Below are 15,285 nucleotides of genomic sequence, written 5' to 3' on the forward strand. Positions count from 1 at the left end.
ATCCGGACCTTTAAATATAACGCGCGCTAGGCGATACATAATCCAACTCAAAATAAATAATTGGCTACGCGATGATTTTGAGATTTTGCAAAACACTTACCTAAGCACAATCATAAGCAGCGGCATCTGCGTGACGGCGACGACGAAGGTCATGAAGAAGAGCAGCACGAGGAAGGGGAAGATGGTGGTGCAGGGCGGGTTGCAGGCGCCGGCCGTGGCCACGGGCACCACGGTCACCTCGCTGTACTCGCGCGCCACGCCGCCCGCCGTCAGCGCCGCCGCCGACGCGCCGCCCACCACGGCCGCGGCACCCACGTCGCGGCTGTTCTCGTGCACGCCTGCGGCCCGGGTGTGCAACATATTACTGCCAATTCCGGTGGACACAAACTTAACCTAATTTTAGTTTGACAACTCTTCTCAAACTAGTGCCGTCTTTCACTTACAATATGAGGAAGAAAGAGAGCTAACTGATTCTAATTTAAATTAAGTTGGTGGTTGCCCGAATCGACACCATTGCTCAATGTTGAAGCTAACTCAGCTAGTACTGTACTGACCGTACTTTATTCTTATGTCATTTACAAAAACATAAATCGTGTTCTTGGGTGAAAAACGAAAAATTTAGAGCTTGGAATACCCATTTAATAAAGACGTATTTTCCCAAAATGATACGGTATGTTAATAACGTTGGGCATTTAAAATTGGAGAATAGTTCTATACGAAAAATGATGCTTCACAGTCGATTTCGACTACAGCGACAGCAGCTGGTGGATTAATTGACGGTTGTCATAAGAGCTTGGAAAGTCTGCTTTCTGGTGTGCTCTGTGATGGCTCGTATAGCCAATTTTATGTCAAAAAGTGCGCCCACATTTTGGGCACGTCAGCACACCGCCTACGTAATTATAGGTGATTGCCGCAGGTGGTCGGGCTTTCAGATCATCACCTTTTCTTCTCCACTCCGGGCGCTGGCTTGCTTGCGCCTCCCAGTATGAGGGCTCGATATGGCACAGTTTCATGTGCCTTTTCAGAACGTCCTTGTAACGCAGATGAAACACAATGTGAAAGTACTTACAAGCACAATTAGTGAAGTTGGACCGCGATGAGAAGGCGGCGCACCCGGCGTGGCATGGCGAGAAGTACGTCAGGCCGTTGTTGCCGCAGACTGGCTCCATGTCAGTCTCCGTGCACAAGCAGTTGAAGTTGCACGCCGCTGTCAGGTTCACTTTGAACGGCTCCAGATTGCTAAAACACCAAAACAAATAACTTTAACCTCTGTGACACGAAACACCAATGAAAAGTAGGTAACGTAACGGTTGCGGAACTGAGTTTAATTCCAGAATTTCCACTCGTGTCCGGAAACTTTTTGAAATGTCAAATCCATGCATAAATAAACAATCGAGTGATTAAGGCCTGAAAAAGTTTCGTTTTAAGACCGTAACCCAAATGGTTCTAAAATTACTTGAACTTTAATATGAAAATTTTAAGCACTGGCACGCGATGTTGAAATTATGAAAGGATTAAGTACCTGTTATTAGTGTAAGGAATGGTGGTTCCAGCCATCTTGATGTTGTCGCAGCCGAGGAAGAAGAGCAGAGCGTAGCAGGAGAGACAAATCGTGTTTGATATTAGCACGAATTGTACCGCGCCCTTCGGCCGTAATTCGAGTCGTTTCAGCAAGCATCCACCCATGAAGATTCCGATACAAGCGCCAGGAATCGCGATCGAACCTAAATTCACAAATGATGCCTTATACAAAATTGCGGAAAAGATATAATTCAGAGAAAAGCGGACAATGTCAAAGAGGCCGGAATGCGAAAGGTTCCCTTTTGATATGGCGTTTGTCATTTTCGCCCGACATTTACAATCGTGATTTCTGAGAATCGCACCACATTTATATATTTTATTACAATACTTAACTAACCAGTAAACACGCTCGCTTGACTTTTGCCGAGACTGAACTGCGTCTCGAGGTACTTGGGAAGGAAGACGACGAAGCCCGACACGATCATGAGCTCCATGCACGCGCCGAGACATGTCACCACGTACACCGGGTTCTTGAGCAAGCGCCACATTGACACCGGTATATCTGAAAGATTTCATACATTTCAACATTTTAATCATACTTTTAGAAAGAAACTAATGATGGACAGTCTGGTCGCTTCTGTAAAAAAAGTTTTGGTAAGCGGACCCAGTGAACACAGGCTAACATTAGGGTGATGATGACGGAAAACAACTGTTATCTTTCTACACGAACCTTTGATATCTTTTCCATATCCAGTATCTTCTGTTTGTGGTTTGGGTGGTTTCGTCACACTCGAACCGCTAGCGGCTGCTGCTTTTTCCACCAATCTGATCTTTTCCTTTTCTCTCACTAGCACTTTCGGAAATGAGAAAAACGGAATCGCCACCAGGATCAATAACAGCCCACATAGCAGGAACCCTCCCCACCACATACCCACCCAGCGATGGTCACCCGGGTCTGTAAACAAGGTCACCATTTAATTCTAAGTACTCAGAATGTACATGTTCTGTAATTGTAGTACAGGTGTAAATATTTAACAAGACTGCTATTATCAATTTATCGTCTCCTTGGATCCGGTAGCCGTCACTAAAATATTATATTTATAGTTCATAATTACGTAAACTCACCTATAGATATGATGTCACCAGAAAACGAATCCATGTGGAAGGACAGCAAGTATGCACCGAGCAGGAAACCCAAGACCGGTCCAAATGCTGCCATGCTGTACATGCATCCTACAAACAAATAATTGATTGTTTAATTTAAATCACTCAATTAAAGGGCTTTGTACGTATCAGTTTATTTGCGACTTTTCGTAACATAAATGGTAAACGAGTGCTAAATTATCGGCATAAATATGTTAATATTCCTTAAGTCACATGCCCGCGCCCGCGGCCAGTGAAGGGATATCGACAGTTTATGCAATCGACCGTGTTTTGAGAATTCGAAATAAGCATAAACATTGATTTTCTCTGTTATGTGTGGCGGAAGTATTAAGATATGTTATTCGTTCTCAAATGGCTCTTCCTTTTACATAAATCCGGTGTATGTTTCTATTATGAATATAGTGTTTGTTTCGTGATAAATATAATTGTAAGTGTAATTGAGTGGATGCAATGCCTGTCATCCAAAGCCCTTGCTCGCGAAGGCTGCATGCAGTAACAGAACGTGTGCCGACTGCCGACATTGCGGACGGAAAGTAGGTCACTCTTGTTTGGCGCGGTGCAAACGGCACGGATTTCGCGGCAAATATCAATGACTTATGGCTTGCCAAACTTGCTTCGCTTTGCGTGAGAAACTGCCTACCGCGCACCATTTAATTTCTGTTAAGATTGTGATTGTTCTAAAACCAATTGTTGTGAAGTTGCAAGGTTGATGTTGCGTTACACGTGTGAAGGTTTTAAACAATGAAATGTCTTTAAATTTTTTAGGAATGATTCTGAATAATATTTAATAACCGAAATGGATGTATGTGTGGCGCCCGTAACAACGCATTGCGGCTTGTTAAACTTATGAAGTCAATCCATAACTTGCGTGCGGCTCTGAATCTATCACTTTGCATTCTGTTTGGCTCACTCCCATAAAACTAACGATGCCAACGTTTTGATATGGAACTTTTGCGACCTTCAGATAATGATTGCAGTTATTGCAGGAAATAAATATCAATTTTAAACAAATATGGAAACCACGCCTAAAACACGAACAAAATTTTAACTAACTACTTAGCTAAAATAAATGCCATCAGGCACAAAGTAGGTCGATATTTTCTATAACAAAATTATAATTTTTAGTTCATAATTTGTCACACGCTTCCTAATACATAAATGTAACGTTGATATAAAAACAGCAGAAAGGAGACGTAACGAACCCGGTCAGAATCTAGACAAGAGGCTCTTTAGGTGTAGAGGCTCTACATAGAGGGCCTTATTAAAACCCCTCGCCCCAGCGACAGCCAAAGGAGTCCTAATACGCGAAACAGGTCACAAATACAAGACTCTAATTTCCCTTCTATTTACAGCCTCTGTTGTATTCTACAAACGTAACAAAAAAAAACCGCAAAGGAAATCGAAAGATGAACGGAAATTTGCTTGCTTCCTGTAAAAATGTAACAAGAAAACTAATTAAGATTTTGTAGACAGATTGCTCGGACACGTTTCGTTTATTCGGAATCAAAATTAAATACCCAAATATGATCGTGAAATCGACAAAGGATTAAAACTTTGAAACAGCTTTTAAAAAGAGTAAACAGTTTCGATCGAAACATCTGGAAATGTTCTTTATGAAATACGAAGCACGTAAATGGACAGGATTAGTGAAGTAAAATCAATGGCGTTCATTAATGGATAAGTTTGCTGGAAGTTCTCCATTTAGACGGATATCGATGGGTCTTTAAGTAAACACGAAATACCGTAATTCCATTTGACCGACAGGATTGTAATTTGATGTCAAGATCAGGGCCACGATATTAATTTTGATTAATTTAGTTCTAATCGAACTGACCCTTCTGAACGCTTCACATTTAATACATTTTTATTCTCCCACGTTTGAACAACTAACTTAATTGATGAAAATATTTTTAATATTTTGTTCATATATAATTATTCACCGTAGTTTAAAAATTCAGCGGGTTTTTAGGGTTCCGTAGCCTAATGGCAAAAATGGAACCCTTATAGATTCGTCATGTCTGTCCGTCCGTCCGTATGTCACAGCCACTTTTCTCCGAAACTATAATAGCTATACTGTTGAAACTTGATAAATATGTGTATTCTGTGAACCGCATTAAGATTTTTACGCAATGATAGAAAAAAAAAATTTGGGGGTCCCCATACATAGAAATCAAACTAAAAAAAAAATTTTTCATCAAACCCATACGTGTGGGGTATCTATGGATAGGTCTTCCAAAATGGTATTGAGGTTAGCGTTAGCGTTAGGAGTAAAGCAATATAATTTGTTTTCGTTCTTGTGACAGTGTCGACAAGCGGCAGGTCAAGGGCGCGACCGTTGCAGGGGTGACAAAGGTAGGATCCACGAGGCGAACGTAGCCTTACTTTATGTGAACAAGTTACGTGCGCCATTTGTGCCGCAAATAAACTGTTATTTGTTCCTAGAAACAAATACCTAAATACCTGTGTACCTTTTACACATCATCTCCCTAGCAGTATCCCGTTTTTCATAGGGTCCGCTTACCCAACCTGAAAACTTGACAGGTCCGGTTTTTTACAGAAGCGACTGTCTTACCTTCCAACCCGCGACGGTAAAACCACACACACAGGTTAGGTCACATACCTCCGAAAATGCATTTCTCAGTAATGTGGGTTTCCTCACGATGTGTTCCTTCACCGCTGAGCACGTGATAATCATATATGATCCAAGTTCGACAATCATTGGTTTAGACCTGTGCTGGATTCGAGCCTGCGACCTCAAAGTGAGAGGCAAGCGTTCTACCAACAGGGTTACCACGGCTCTCGAATACCTCTTACAAGCTATCTTTATTTAACTCCTTAAAATATTATTATTGTAATATTGTAAACACAGATGAGCAATCTACCGGGTGTTTGGGTAAAAGGAGTGGGTGGATTCTTACGGGTGTTTATCGAGTTTTCGGACAAGTACCGTCGATCTATAGCTCATGTATAATAGTGAACATCATAATGCATTAGGACATGCAAACGTAAAGGACAGTGTACGACCGTCTTAGTCTCCATCGATCATCGGCTCATCAATCATTCGCCAATGTGAGTAGTACAAAAGCAAGTGTTGCTATGTGTAACAGACGCGTGAAATAAATGGTGGTAAAAAGTGGCGTTTGTTATCATTAGTGGTTTTTCATATGACAATAATGTAAGTGGCATTGTTAGAAATGCAGACAGATAAGTGTAATGTAGATGCATCACGAACACGTGCCGGTTCAATAACCTTTACGTTTATAAAATGGATCCTGCAGTTTTATAGTCCACGTCAATGATTCAGTCGGTATTAAAAGCGGCTTCAATTTTAAACTGCGATAATAATAATTTATCATCCATCTAGCCCCGTTGCCCGCTTGTTGTTTATCAGCTCATGTTATATTAAAAGCTGTAATTGGCTTTGATTTTAATTGAACCAGTAATTTCTTACCGCAAAATCGCATTCTTTCATTCCGCAATTTGTTACTCTTTCAAATAGTAATAGCATACAGACCGATGGGACTGTAGTTATCTACTTGTTTCAATTAGGGACTTTCAAGACTTTAAAAAATATAGATTTAACGTGATAATATTACCTATTTTCTTATTGCTCGGGTATATCATTATTAAAAAATGTAATGTAACAGCAGAGGCATATATAAAAATAATTGTTGCTTGATATTTGGATCAAATAAGGTATAGAATTATGTTGCTACCTAACTATATTGCTTCTCTTTATTTTGATCAGAATAACAAAGATATTTTGTGCCTGGGTATAATAACAAGGGTCATCATTTATACCCAAAAACAAAGATTAAAGAAACATATGTCTGTTATCCATGAAATTAAGAGGATTAAACGAAGGCAAATCCTGCCCTGACCTGGACCTGTTTGTCTGTGTCTGTGGTGTCCGGAAGTAATAAATGTTTCTTTCTTTCAAATCTGTACCGCCATTTATATTTCGTTTGGGGAACATAGCCTGGAAAGTTCCTCATTTATAATGTGCAAATTAATACCTAACTGTGTTCTTATCTTATCGAACCAGTGGTAAAATAGTAACCATGAAGGTTAATTGCTATCACAATCGTGAGTTAAGTACGTAGTTTATAACTATTACATTTTACGACTTATTTTATAAAATAATTAATAACAGTTGTGCCTAAAACGTGTTACTGGGTACCACTGGGTAGAGACCCACAGGTTTCTCATAGAGAAAAAAAGGATAAAAACATTTATTACATTTAATAAATTGTTTCTAAATGCTTATTACAGAAAATATCAAATGCAAAATTCTTATTTTATAAATTAATTATTAATAGATTTGTCTAAAACGTATTACTGGGTATTAATGAGTATAATGAGTCTGGGTAGTATGATCCATAAGTCTCTTATAGACAACAAAAGGATAAAAACATTTATTACATTTAATAAATTATGTTTTTAATTGCTTATTACAGAAAATATCAAATACAAAATTGTAACGCATTTACGTACTTTAACTTTTAGAATGTTGCGGTGAATGTCTTTACCGACGCGAGCAGAATTCTTATAAGCATATCCTTTGTAGCAAAATATGTGTCGGTAATGTTAAACCGCGTGAGGTTTATTTGGCCTCAATCGATACCGAAATAAACATAAAACGGCGAAGACATTTGATTAAGTTCGATGACTCCTGTGCGGTTTATGGGAGGACACAGCGCGGTAACATCGTATTGACAATAAAGATGTAACATAACTCCTCGAGGTTATTTGAGGTCACTTGGAGATGCCTACCAGCGAAGACTAAAGTAGAAATGAGTTTTCCTATCAGAGTAATATAATATTATATTTCAGACAATTATAACCCAAACAAATTATGAAATAAAATCTTATTAACATTGTTTAACCTGAGTGTTCTTGGCATTGTCACAGTACAGATATCTTCATCGAATATCGTAACAATTTGCAAAGTAGTATTGTATGCCTGTAGAAACTACAGCCATAATAGACTATTCAATTGAGTAGTGTAGACTAGTCGGCGACTAGTAGTAGGCAGATATCTGCAGAAATAATTGAATTCAAAGATCATTCAAATAGTAGTAATCTACTATGTACCTACTATAAAATTATTTTTGTTTTTGACATTACTTAGTTTTTAAGTTTGTAATTTTGACCTTGTTTATTGACGACACCAATATATATTTTCTCGTTTTGGAAATTTCGAAAATGTGTCTCATTTATCTAGGTTGTCACCCTGGTCATACACTCACGACTCTGTCACCAGCTGGCCTCGCGATATAGTTAAAACGCGTCAAAAACAATATCTGTCCAACATCAACGATCTGGTTAACTGCTTTTTCACATAAATTTATTGGTTTTCTTGGCCCTTACTTATACAACAAAATAAATAAAAAAATGGACATTTACTCATTAACGAAGCATAAGTGCAAAATTTGTTTAACGAGCTGGCTAAAATCCCTGGATTATAGCGAAACAGAAGAGTTACTTCTTGTGATGTCATGACACACACACACACACACACACACACACACACACACACACACACACACACACACACACTCGTAATGGATAGTTAGTGGAAGATGCTCTTATAGCATCTTCCGAACCCAAGATGTAAGTCGTAGGGCTAACACACACACACACACACACACACACACACACACACACAAGCATGCCGAACGTTCTTTAACCTTTTCTTATTTCTAATAGGTACTTATAAAAAACTATCCCACTCTTATTATTGTATACAGTCTATAATTCAAACTGTAACTTAAACATAATAAAATACCTAGCACCTGATTTGGAGTGTGGAGAGGCTGGTGATCTGTCATACAGGGCATCCTAGTACAGACACCAGTCTCTCACACAGATGTTATAGTTATGCCTTTGTTATGTCGTTATGTTGTTTGTTAAACTGTCTGTGTGGGAGAAAATAAAGCTTTATTTATTATTTATTTATTATAGTTTATATTGACAACATAAATTAGAAGACAGCTCAGTGTCAGCAAGCTTTCCGCCATCAGACTGCTCGGTACATGACCGCCAGCAGAGTTTAGGGCGGTGTTGGGTGGGAGTAGTGTTGGAGCAGAGAGTATGCCTATAGACCTTTACCAAATGAAATACAACACTCACCGATATACATGCTGGAGGATTCGGGGCGTACGTGGTCATCGACATACGTCGTGCCGAGGGTCAGCAGGGGAGAGCCGCCGCATCCGAGGAGTAGCTGTGCTACCACGAACACCATCACTGGCATGAACGTACTCGGGGTGCTCTGGAAACGTCAAGAGCTGTTAGTGTTATATGCCCGTAATAGATGGGAGTGTATTGCGGGTTGTTTATGTAGACGTTATGAAAAACGCAGTTATATTTTTCCCCGTGCGCTATTGTCATTAGAATACATTATGATTTATTTTCTTGCGCAGTTTATGTTTAGATATTGTGTAATAACTGATGCACATATTTATAATACCCTGACTAGACTCGGTAGCACCCAAGAATCTTTAGCAGCTGAAGTAGCATCCCAAACCTCAACAGCACACTCCTTTTTCATGACGCCTACTAACGAAAGTGAACTTAGCAAGCTCATTAGTGATCTCAAACCCGACAGTGCCCCTGGATTAGATGGATGTACCCCCTTCCTCATAAAACAAATCAAACCTGCTATCCTGACGCCTCTTACTCATATCTGCAACCTAAGTCTTTCATCCGGGATTTTTCCAGAGAACTGGAAATCTGCTATAGTCACACCTATTTTTAAGGCTGGCGATAAGTGTACCCCAAGTAATTACCGTCCAATCTCCTTACTTAGTGTTTTCTCAAAACTACTGGAAAAATTGGTAAACAAAAGACTAGTTGGTTATCTTGAAAATTACAGTCTAATCCCTAACAGACAATTTGGCTTTAGACAAGGTAAATCGACGGAAGATGCAGTTTTGGAGCTCACTGATGTGGTTTCATCGGCTTTAGATCAAAAATTTTGCTGCCTTGGTGTCTTCATGGATCTTGCAAAGGCTTTCGACACAGTATCAATCCCGATTCTCTTGCAAAAATTACACAATGTCGGTATCAGAGGTGTAGCCCATGATTGGTTCCGTAGCTACCTTTCAAATCGCAGACAGTGTGTTAGAGTGGGTGGAGCAGTGAGCGACCAGCTACCGCTTGATTTCGGAGTACCCCAGGGAAGCATCTTAGGTCCAACACTTTTTATTATTTACATGAGTGATATTCTTGAACTTACTCTTAACAGCGCTGACATCTTTTGCTATGCGGACGACACTGTCATTATCTTCAGAGGTTCATCTTGGGACAAGGTTTACAAAACAGCGGAGGAAGGCATGAAGATGATTTTAAATTGGCTAGATAAAAACTTACTTTCCTTAAATGTCTCCAAAACAAAACATGTAGCGTTCTACAAAACACGAGCTTCCAAACCCCCGCTTTCTAAGCCCATAAAATTACTTCAAAATAATTCTAATTTTACTACACTATCGATTGAACGCACAAATAATATTAGGTACTTAGGCATTGTGTTAGATGAAAATCTTACTTTTAAGACACACATCGCGGTATTATCGGGAAGAATAAGGAAAGTCATATTTATAATGAAACGTCTACGAAACGCAGCTCACAAAAAGACTCTGGTATTGGTGTACAAAGCAATATGCCAATCCATTCTCTTGTACTGCATTCGTGTTTGGGGTGGTGCGGACAAATCTTGGATGCTGGAGCTAGAAAGAGCCCAAAGAGCCGTCCTTAAAGTAATGGTCAGAAAACCTTTTAGGTATCCTACGGATGACTTGTATAGTGAAGTTAAGGTACTGCGAGTCCGACAGCTATTTATACTTAGAGCAACTATTAGAACACACTCGCTTACCATCCGGTCTCAGGAATATGATGAACTGATAAAACGTAGAGTTTTCAGTGTTTACGTTCCCTTTGTTAGTACCAGCTTTTCAAAACGTCATCCTTTCTTTTTACATCCATATCTTTACAATAAGGTTTGCAGAGCTCTGCAGTTCGTAAAAACACTTTCCACGTCCAAGGCTAAGAAAGCGATCGAAATTTGGTTACAAGAGCTAAACTATGACGAAACAGAGGCTCTAATGCCGAAAAACAGCTACTGCTCCCTATGAACCTCCCACACACACATGCACACACTCACACACATACACACACACACATACATACACACACACACTCACACACACACACACACACACACACACACACACACACACACATTACTCCATACCTAGAAGTTTTATTTTTGTTAATTTTAAATATTTTTATTATGTTTCATTATTGTGTATTTTGATATAAGCAGTTATAATTTTTCATAGTGCTCTGTATTCTGTCCGTGTGTCCATTTTGTAAATCCTGACAGGAAATCGTACTCTGGCCCCTGCGATACAAGCTGAGCTTAGTGCAGGGACCGCCGCATATCTAGAGTAATTGGTCTTATTATAGTTGTCTATATTTTTATTAATGTAAAATTGTAAGCCTATGTTCAATAAAGATTATTATTATTATTATTATTATATAAATACAAACCAGAAGATCAAAATTAGTCACAACATCATAACGCAAATATTTAACTTGGATCGGGAATCTACGTCCCGTTACAGAAGGCAGACTTGCCGACTAAACAAACCGCGCTATCAAGTGTCAAAAATATCCGAGATGTCTGGGGTATTATTGTATAATAAGTAGACTTACCTTGATACAGTTATCTGGTCTCAGGTTGCTTGGTGGTAATCCCTGAGATAACCGTCCAAGTCCGCCCATGTCTTGCTCCAGTGATCGAGGCAGCCGGCAGATGTTGTCATCCGATTTATTCGAGTTTAGCATTTCATTATTCGCTTCCGCTATAAAGTGCGGAACGACGAACACTAACGATCCGATGCCCATTATCACTGCGCCTATAATAAATTATTATATTAACATCATTATTGTCTACAAGGATCAAGTTACATAAATGAAGTAAAGGATGTCTGCTCACCGACGGCGATCCAAACGGGGATGTGCCTTCTGCTGCCCAGATAAGAGACAAATATGACCGTGATAACGTTGCCGATCTCGTAACTGCTTGCAATGAGCCCCGAGAGACTCGAAGGGATTTCGAACCTCTTCTCGATGGTCGTGATCACAGAGTTTATGTACCCGGAGCTCAACGCTTGTTGCAGCGTCACCAGGAACGAAAGGAAAAATACAAACACCTGCAAACAATGTTTAGTAAATATCAAGCGGTTACAAAAGGCATAATTCGTGGCTGACTTTGCTGACGTAATTTTTTGCTAAAGTGATTTGTGTCTTATTGACAATAGCAAAAGGTGTAAAACAGTTTGTACAAAAATTGCAGATACGTCAGTTCGCGACGTCAGCGACGAATTGAAGGCCAAGAGTTGTGTATACTCACTTTAATACTAGAAAATCTCTGGATAAAAAGCGGTCTCCACGACAAGATCCCGCAGTCTCGTGTGTCATGAGGAATGTCTAATATTTCTGGAAATATTTGTCGAGGCTTCTCTCTTTCCTTTTCTCGGTCGCGATCTCTGCAAACGTGGGTTGATTTGAGATAGGTCATTTTTAGTGATTGTAAAGATTGTTTTGTTAGGACAGTTGTGTGATGTAAATACCTGTCGCATATGCCAGCCGAGGGGTTTCGGCTGTGGCATTTGATGGACTCCCGCGGTGGATGCGACGGGTGTGGCGGCGTGCTGGGGCCAGCCGCATCGTCGCCCACACCTTCCGTGCACCCGGACTCTGCATACAGTCCCGTCATGGCGTACATTGACTCTTGTCTCCTGATGCAAAAAAAGTATTCCGTCAAATACACGTCGGAAATAGAACATACGCTTCCATCTACCGATTAATAATTTTATAGCCTGTTTCCATTCATTATTAGTATTATTACCTACCTAATGTGTATTTTCTTTCTGATTTTGACTGACTGGTCCCTCGATTAAAACAAGAACAAAATTACGAATAACGTACAAACAACGTGTTAAACATGTTACATAATACACAGAGTAGCCTTGATAATTTATTAAAGGATAGTGTACTTTAAATTAACCCGCAGTCATCTCTTGGGGAGCGCTTCTCGTTAATGGAGTTGAATTTCTAAAAGATTAATCAACTTGACAATAACACTGTACTGCTTGCGCTTTGCATTCATGGCAATCTTTTGACGATGCAAAACAGTAAACAGAAAACTTCATCTATTCTTTCGATTAATTTTCTTACGACTGGAAAGTGTTACTGTGAGAATCTAGGTGCAATTGTCACTGTTTTTAACTTTGTCATTAACGAAGATGTTCCGTTAGTCTGAATATGCTAGATTACAATGAAAGATTGTTTTTTATGGATTAATTATACCTTTCCAACAAATGATAAAGTTGATCCGTTGTTTTTCCCGACATGATGACACTGCTTCCAATGACTTTATACACTCAATCGGCATATCAGTTTCATCCTAGTACGAGTATCGCTGGTGAATGACACATTAGGCACTCCGAAACGTCACAACTCACAACTTAGCGGCTTATTCGAATAATATTTTTTAATAAAAGAAATATGAACAAAGGGCGCGTCTGGCACGTTCAGTACCATACTGTGTACGGAAAGATGACTAACTCAGAGCTTTGTTGAGTGATATCAGAGTAACGTGCGATTAGGTGCGAATGTGGGCCAGGTGGCGCAAAGCAAACGCTATCTTAGATACAGTGACATGCGTTATCTGGTACAGAGTAAGGGACCACTCGGCGGTACCTACCTTAAAACAAAAACAACACTATATCTTTCTTAAAAAATACTGTATTTATACAATATTAACAAATATTGTTATTCCTGTACCATGTACTTACAGTGTGGCATAAGTAGGACAGGTCGTGATTCCAGAATCAAGGTTCTCGCAAACTTATTTGTTTAAATGCCTCACTCTGGGCCTGTCCACATCACCACGGCACGACGTCGTCGCCGTGGAACGGTGCGGTGCCGTGGCGCGGCACGTTGCCGTAACGTGGGAATTTACGTTGCCGTACCGTAAAAATGTACCTCACGACACCGCAAAGTTACACACACAACAGAAGCAGAATACGTTTTGTGCGGTCCATATCTACAACGAGACTGTTATTTATTTGGTGATGAATGTACCGAAAGTTTACAAGGCACAGCAACGTGTAACTTTGCGGTGTCGTGAGGTACATTTTTACGGTACGGCAACGTAAATTCCCACGTTACGGCAACGTGCCGCGCCACGGCACCGCACCGTTCCACGGCGACGACGTCGTGCCGTGGTGATGTGGACAGGCCCTCTGGTCTTTAGTTTTAAGTCACTAATCAGCTACTCTCCACATAATCCTTTAATTTTAAGTTTAGTTAAGCTAAAGCGATGTTGTCTAACACCGTCCATTAGCGTTGAACCCGTGAAGTATTTCAAAATTTTATTACAGACACGAGTTTTGAATATGATAGACGTAGGCTTTGAAGTGTTTTATATAAAGTACCTACCTACTTGCTAAAGTTTTGTAGTTGTGGGGAATAAATATTAATAATTTACCTATAATGTAACTTACAAAAATGACTAGGTGTGGTCATGAAACTGAACGTGGCAAAAATAGAAGTGACTCATCGTTTAAAGCTAGGAGGGTGACTATAGCCTTCAATTCAGCAACACACGACAGGATCTGTGTAAACCTGGTATATATATTGTCTCAATAACTTTGTATGTATAATAAATACTGATCAATATTTAAGAGTGCGGGTTGATGAGGTTGGTGATCCACCTCACAACCCACACGATAGAAGAAGAATATTTAGGAAGGATAGAAATGTACCTACGCATCGATTTGTAGTAAGTAAAGTAATTATTGTTAGACGGTGCAGGTATCAAACTTCAGTTGATGATATGTATCAGAAATTCAAAAATACCTGTTCGATAGAAGACGACAAGATGCTCTATCAACCATCTACTAAATTGTCATCAGCTTTCATACAAATATACTTTATTATTACACAACATACAAAACAAGTTTTACACACGCGGACGAAAGATACAGTACAATCTGGCGGCCTTATTGCTAAGCAGGAATTTCTTCCAGGCAACCAGTGGCAAGAAAACATGTTTTCATGCGTGTTCTACTAGACATAATTCTGTTAAAGCATGTCATTGGCCAAGTATAGTTTGTCGTTTTCCTCGTGTAGCCATGGCCTATATTTTGCAGCAATAATCATTGTTAATACAGGCCTATATTGTGTATTGGACTATCTAGCAGGCTTGTAAATGAGAATTCCTAAAAACTGATATCGATCCAACCTAATAAATCCTTAAACAAATAAATTGTCCATTTCCCCGTATAACGTGAACGTAAACAGATTGTGTCGCCACGTGAGATAATAATTTCCATTAATAATTCTTCCGTTGATTATTTATCGATTATGCAATCAAATGCAAATCAGATCGATTTAATCAGGTAAGTACGATGACATGAACTCGGATAAAACAAACCATATCTTCATTTGTCTGGATTACTATTACAGCCACATTTTAAGGTTGTGTTGTCGGAATTTACATCATTACTTTCTACAAGGTGATTAAAC

At 39.5% G+C, this 15,285-nt stretch overlaps 1 protein-coding gene across 3 annotated transcripts in view; it reads right to left on the bottom strand.

Moving 5' to 3' along the window:
• The window catches only part of LOC126376274 (solute carrier organic anion transporter family member 5A1), a 51,503-nt gene that overhangs the window by 3,328 nt on the left and 32,890 nt on the right, over nt 1-15,285 (bottom strand). For all 3 annotated transcript variants that reach the window (XM_050023597.1, XM_050023605.1, XM_050023588.1), the window contains exons 4-14: nt 12,324-12,491; nt 12,104-12,239; nt 11,687-11,903; nt 11,404-11,606; nt 8,818-8,959; nt 2,647-2,754; nt 2,252-2,476; nt 1,919-2,083; nt 1,523-1,724; nt 1,070-1,239; nt 101-338 (exon numbers count right to left, since the gene is read on the bottom strand). In XM_050023597.1, coding sequence (XP_049879554.1) covers nt 101-338; nt 1,070-1,239; nt 1,523-1,724; nt 1,919-2,083; nt 2,252-2,476; nt 2,647-2,754; nt 8,818-8,959; nt 11,404-11,606; nt 11,687-11,903; nt 12,104-12,239; nt 12,324-12,491 — 1,974 coding nt within the window. The remainder of the gene's footprint in view (nt 1-100; nt 339-1,069; nt 1,240-1,522; nt 1,725-1,918; nt 2,084-2,251; nt 2,477-2,646; nt 2,755-8,817; nt 8,960-11,403; nt 11,607-11,686; nt 11,904-12,103; nt 12,240-12,323; nt 12,492-15,285) is intronic.

This window comes from Pectinophora gossypiella, chromosome 2, assembly GCF_024362695.1.
Source record: "Pectinophora gossypiella chromosome 2, ilPecGoss1.1, whole genome shotgun sequence".
Classification (NCBI taxonomy): domain Eukaryota; kingdom Metazoa; phylum Arthropoda; class Insecta; order Lepidoptera; family Gelechiidae; genus Pectinophora; species Pectinophora gossypiella.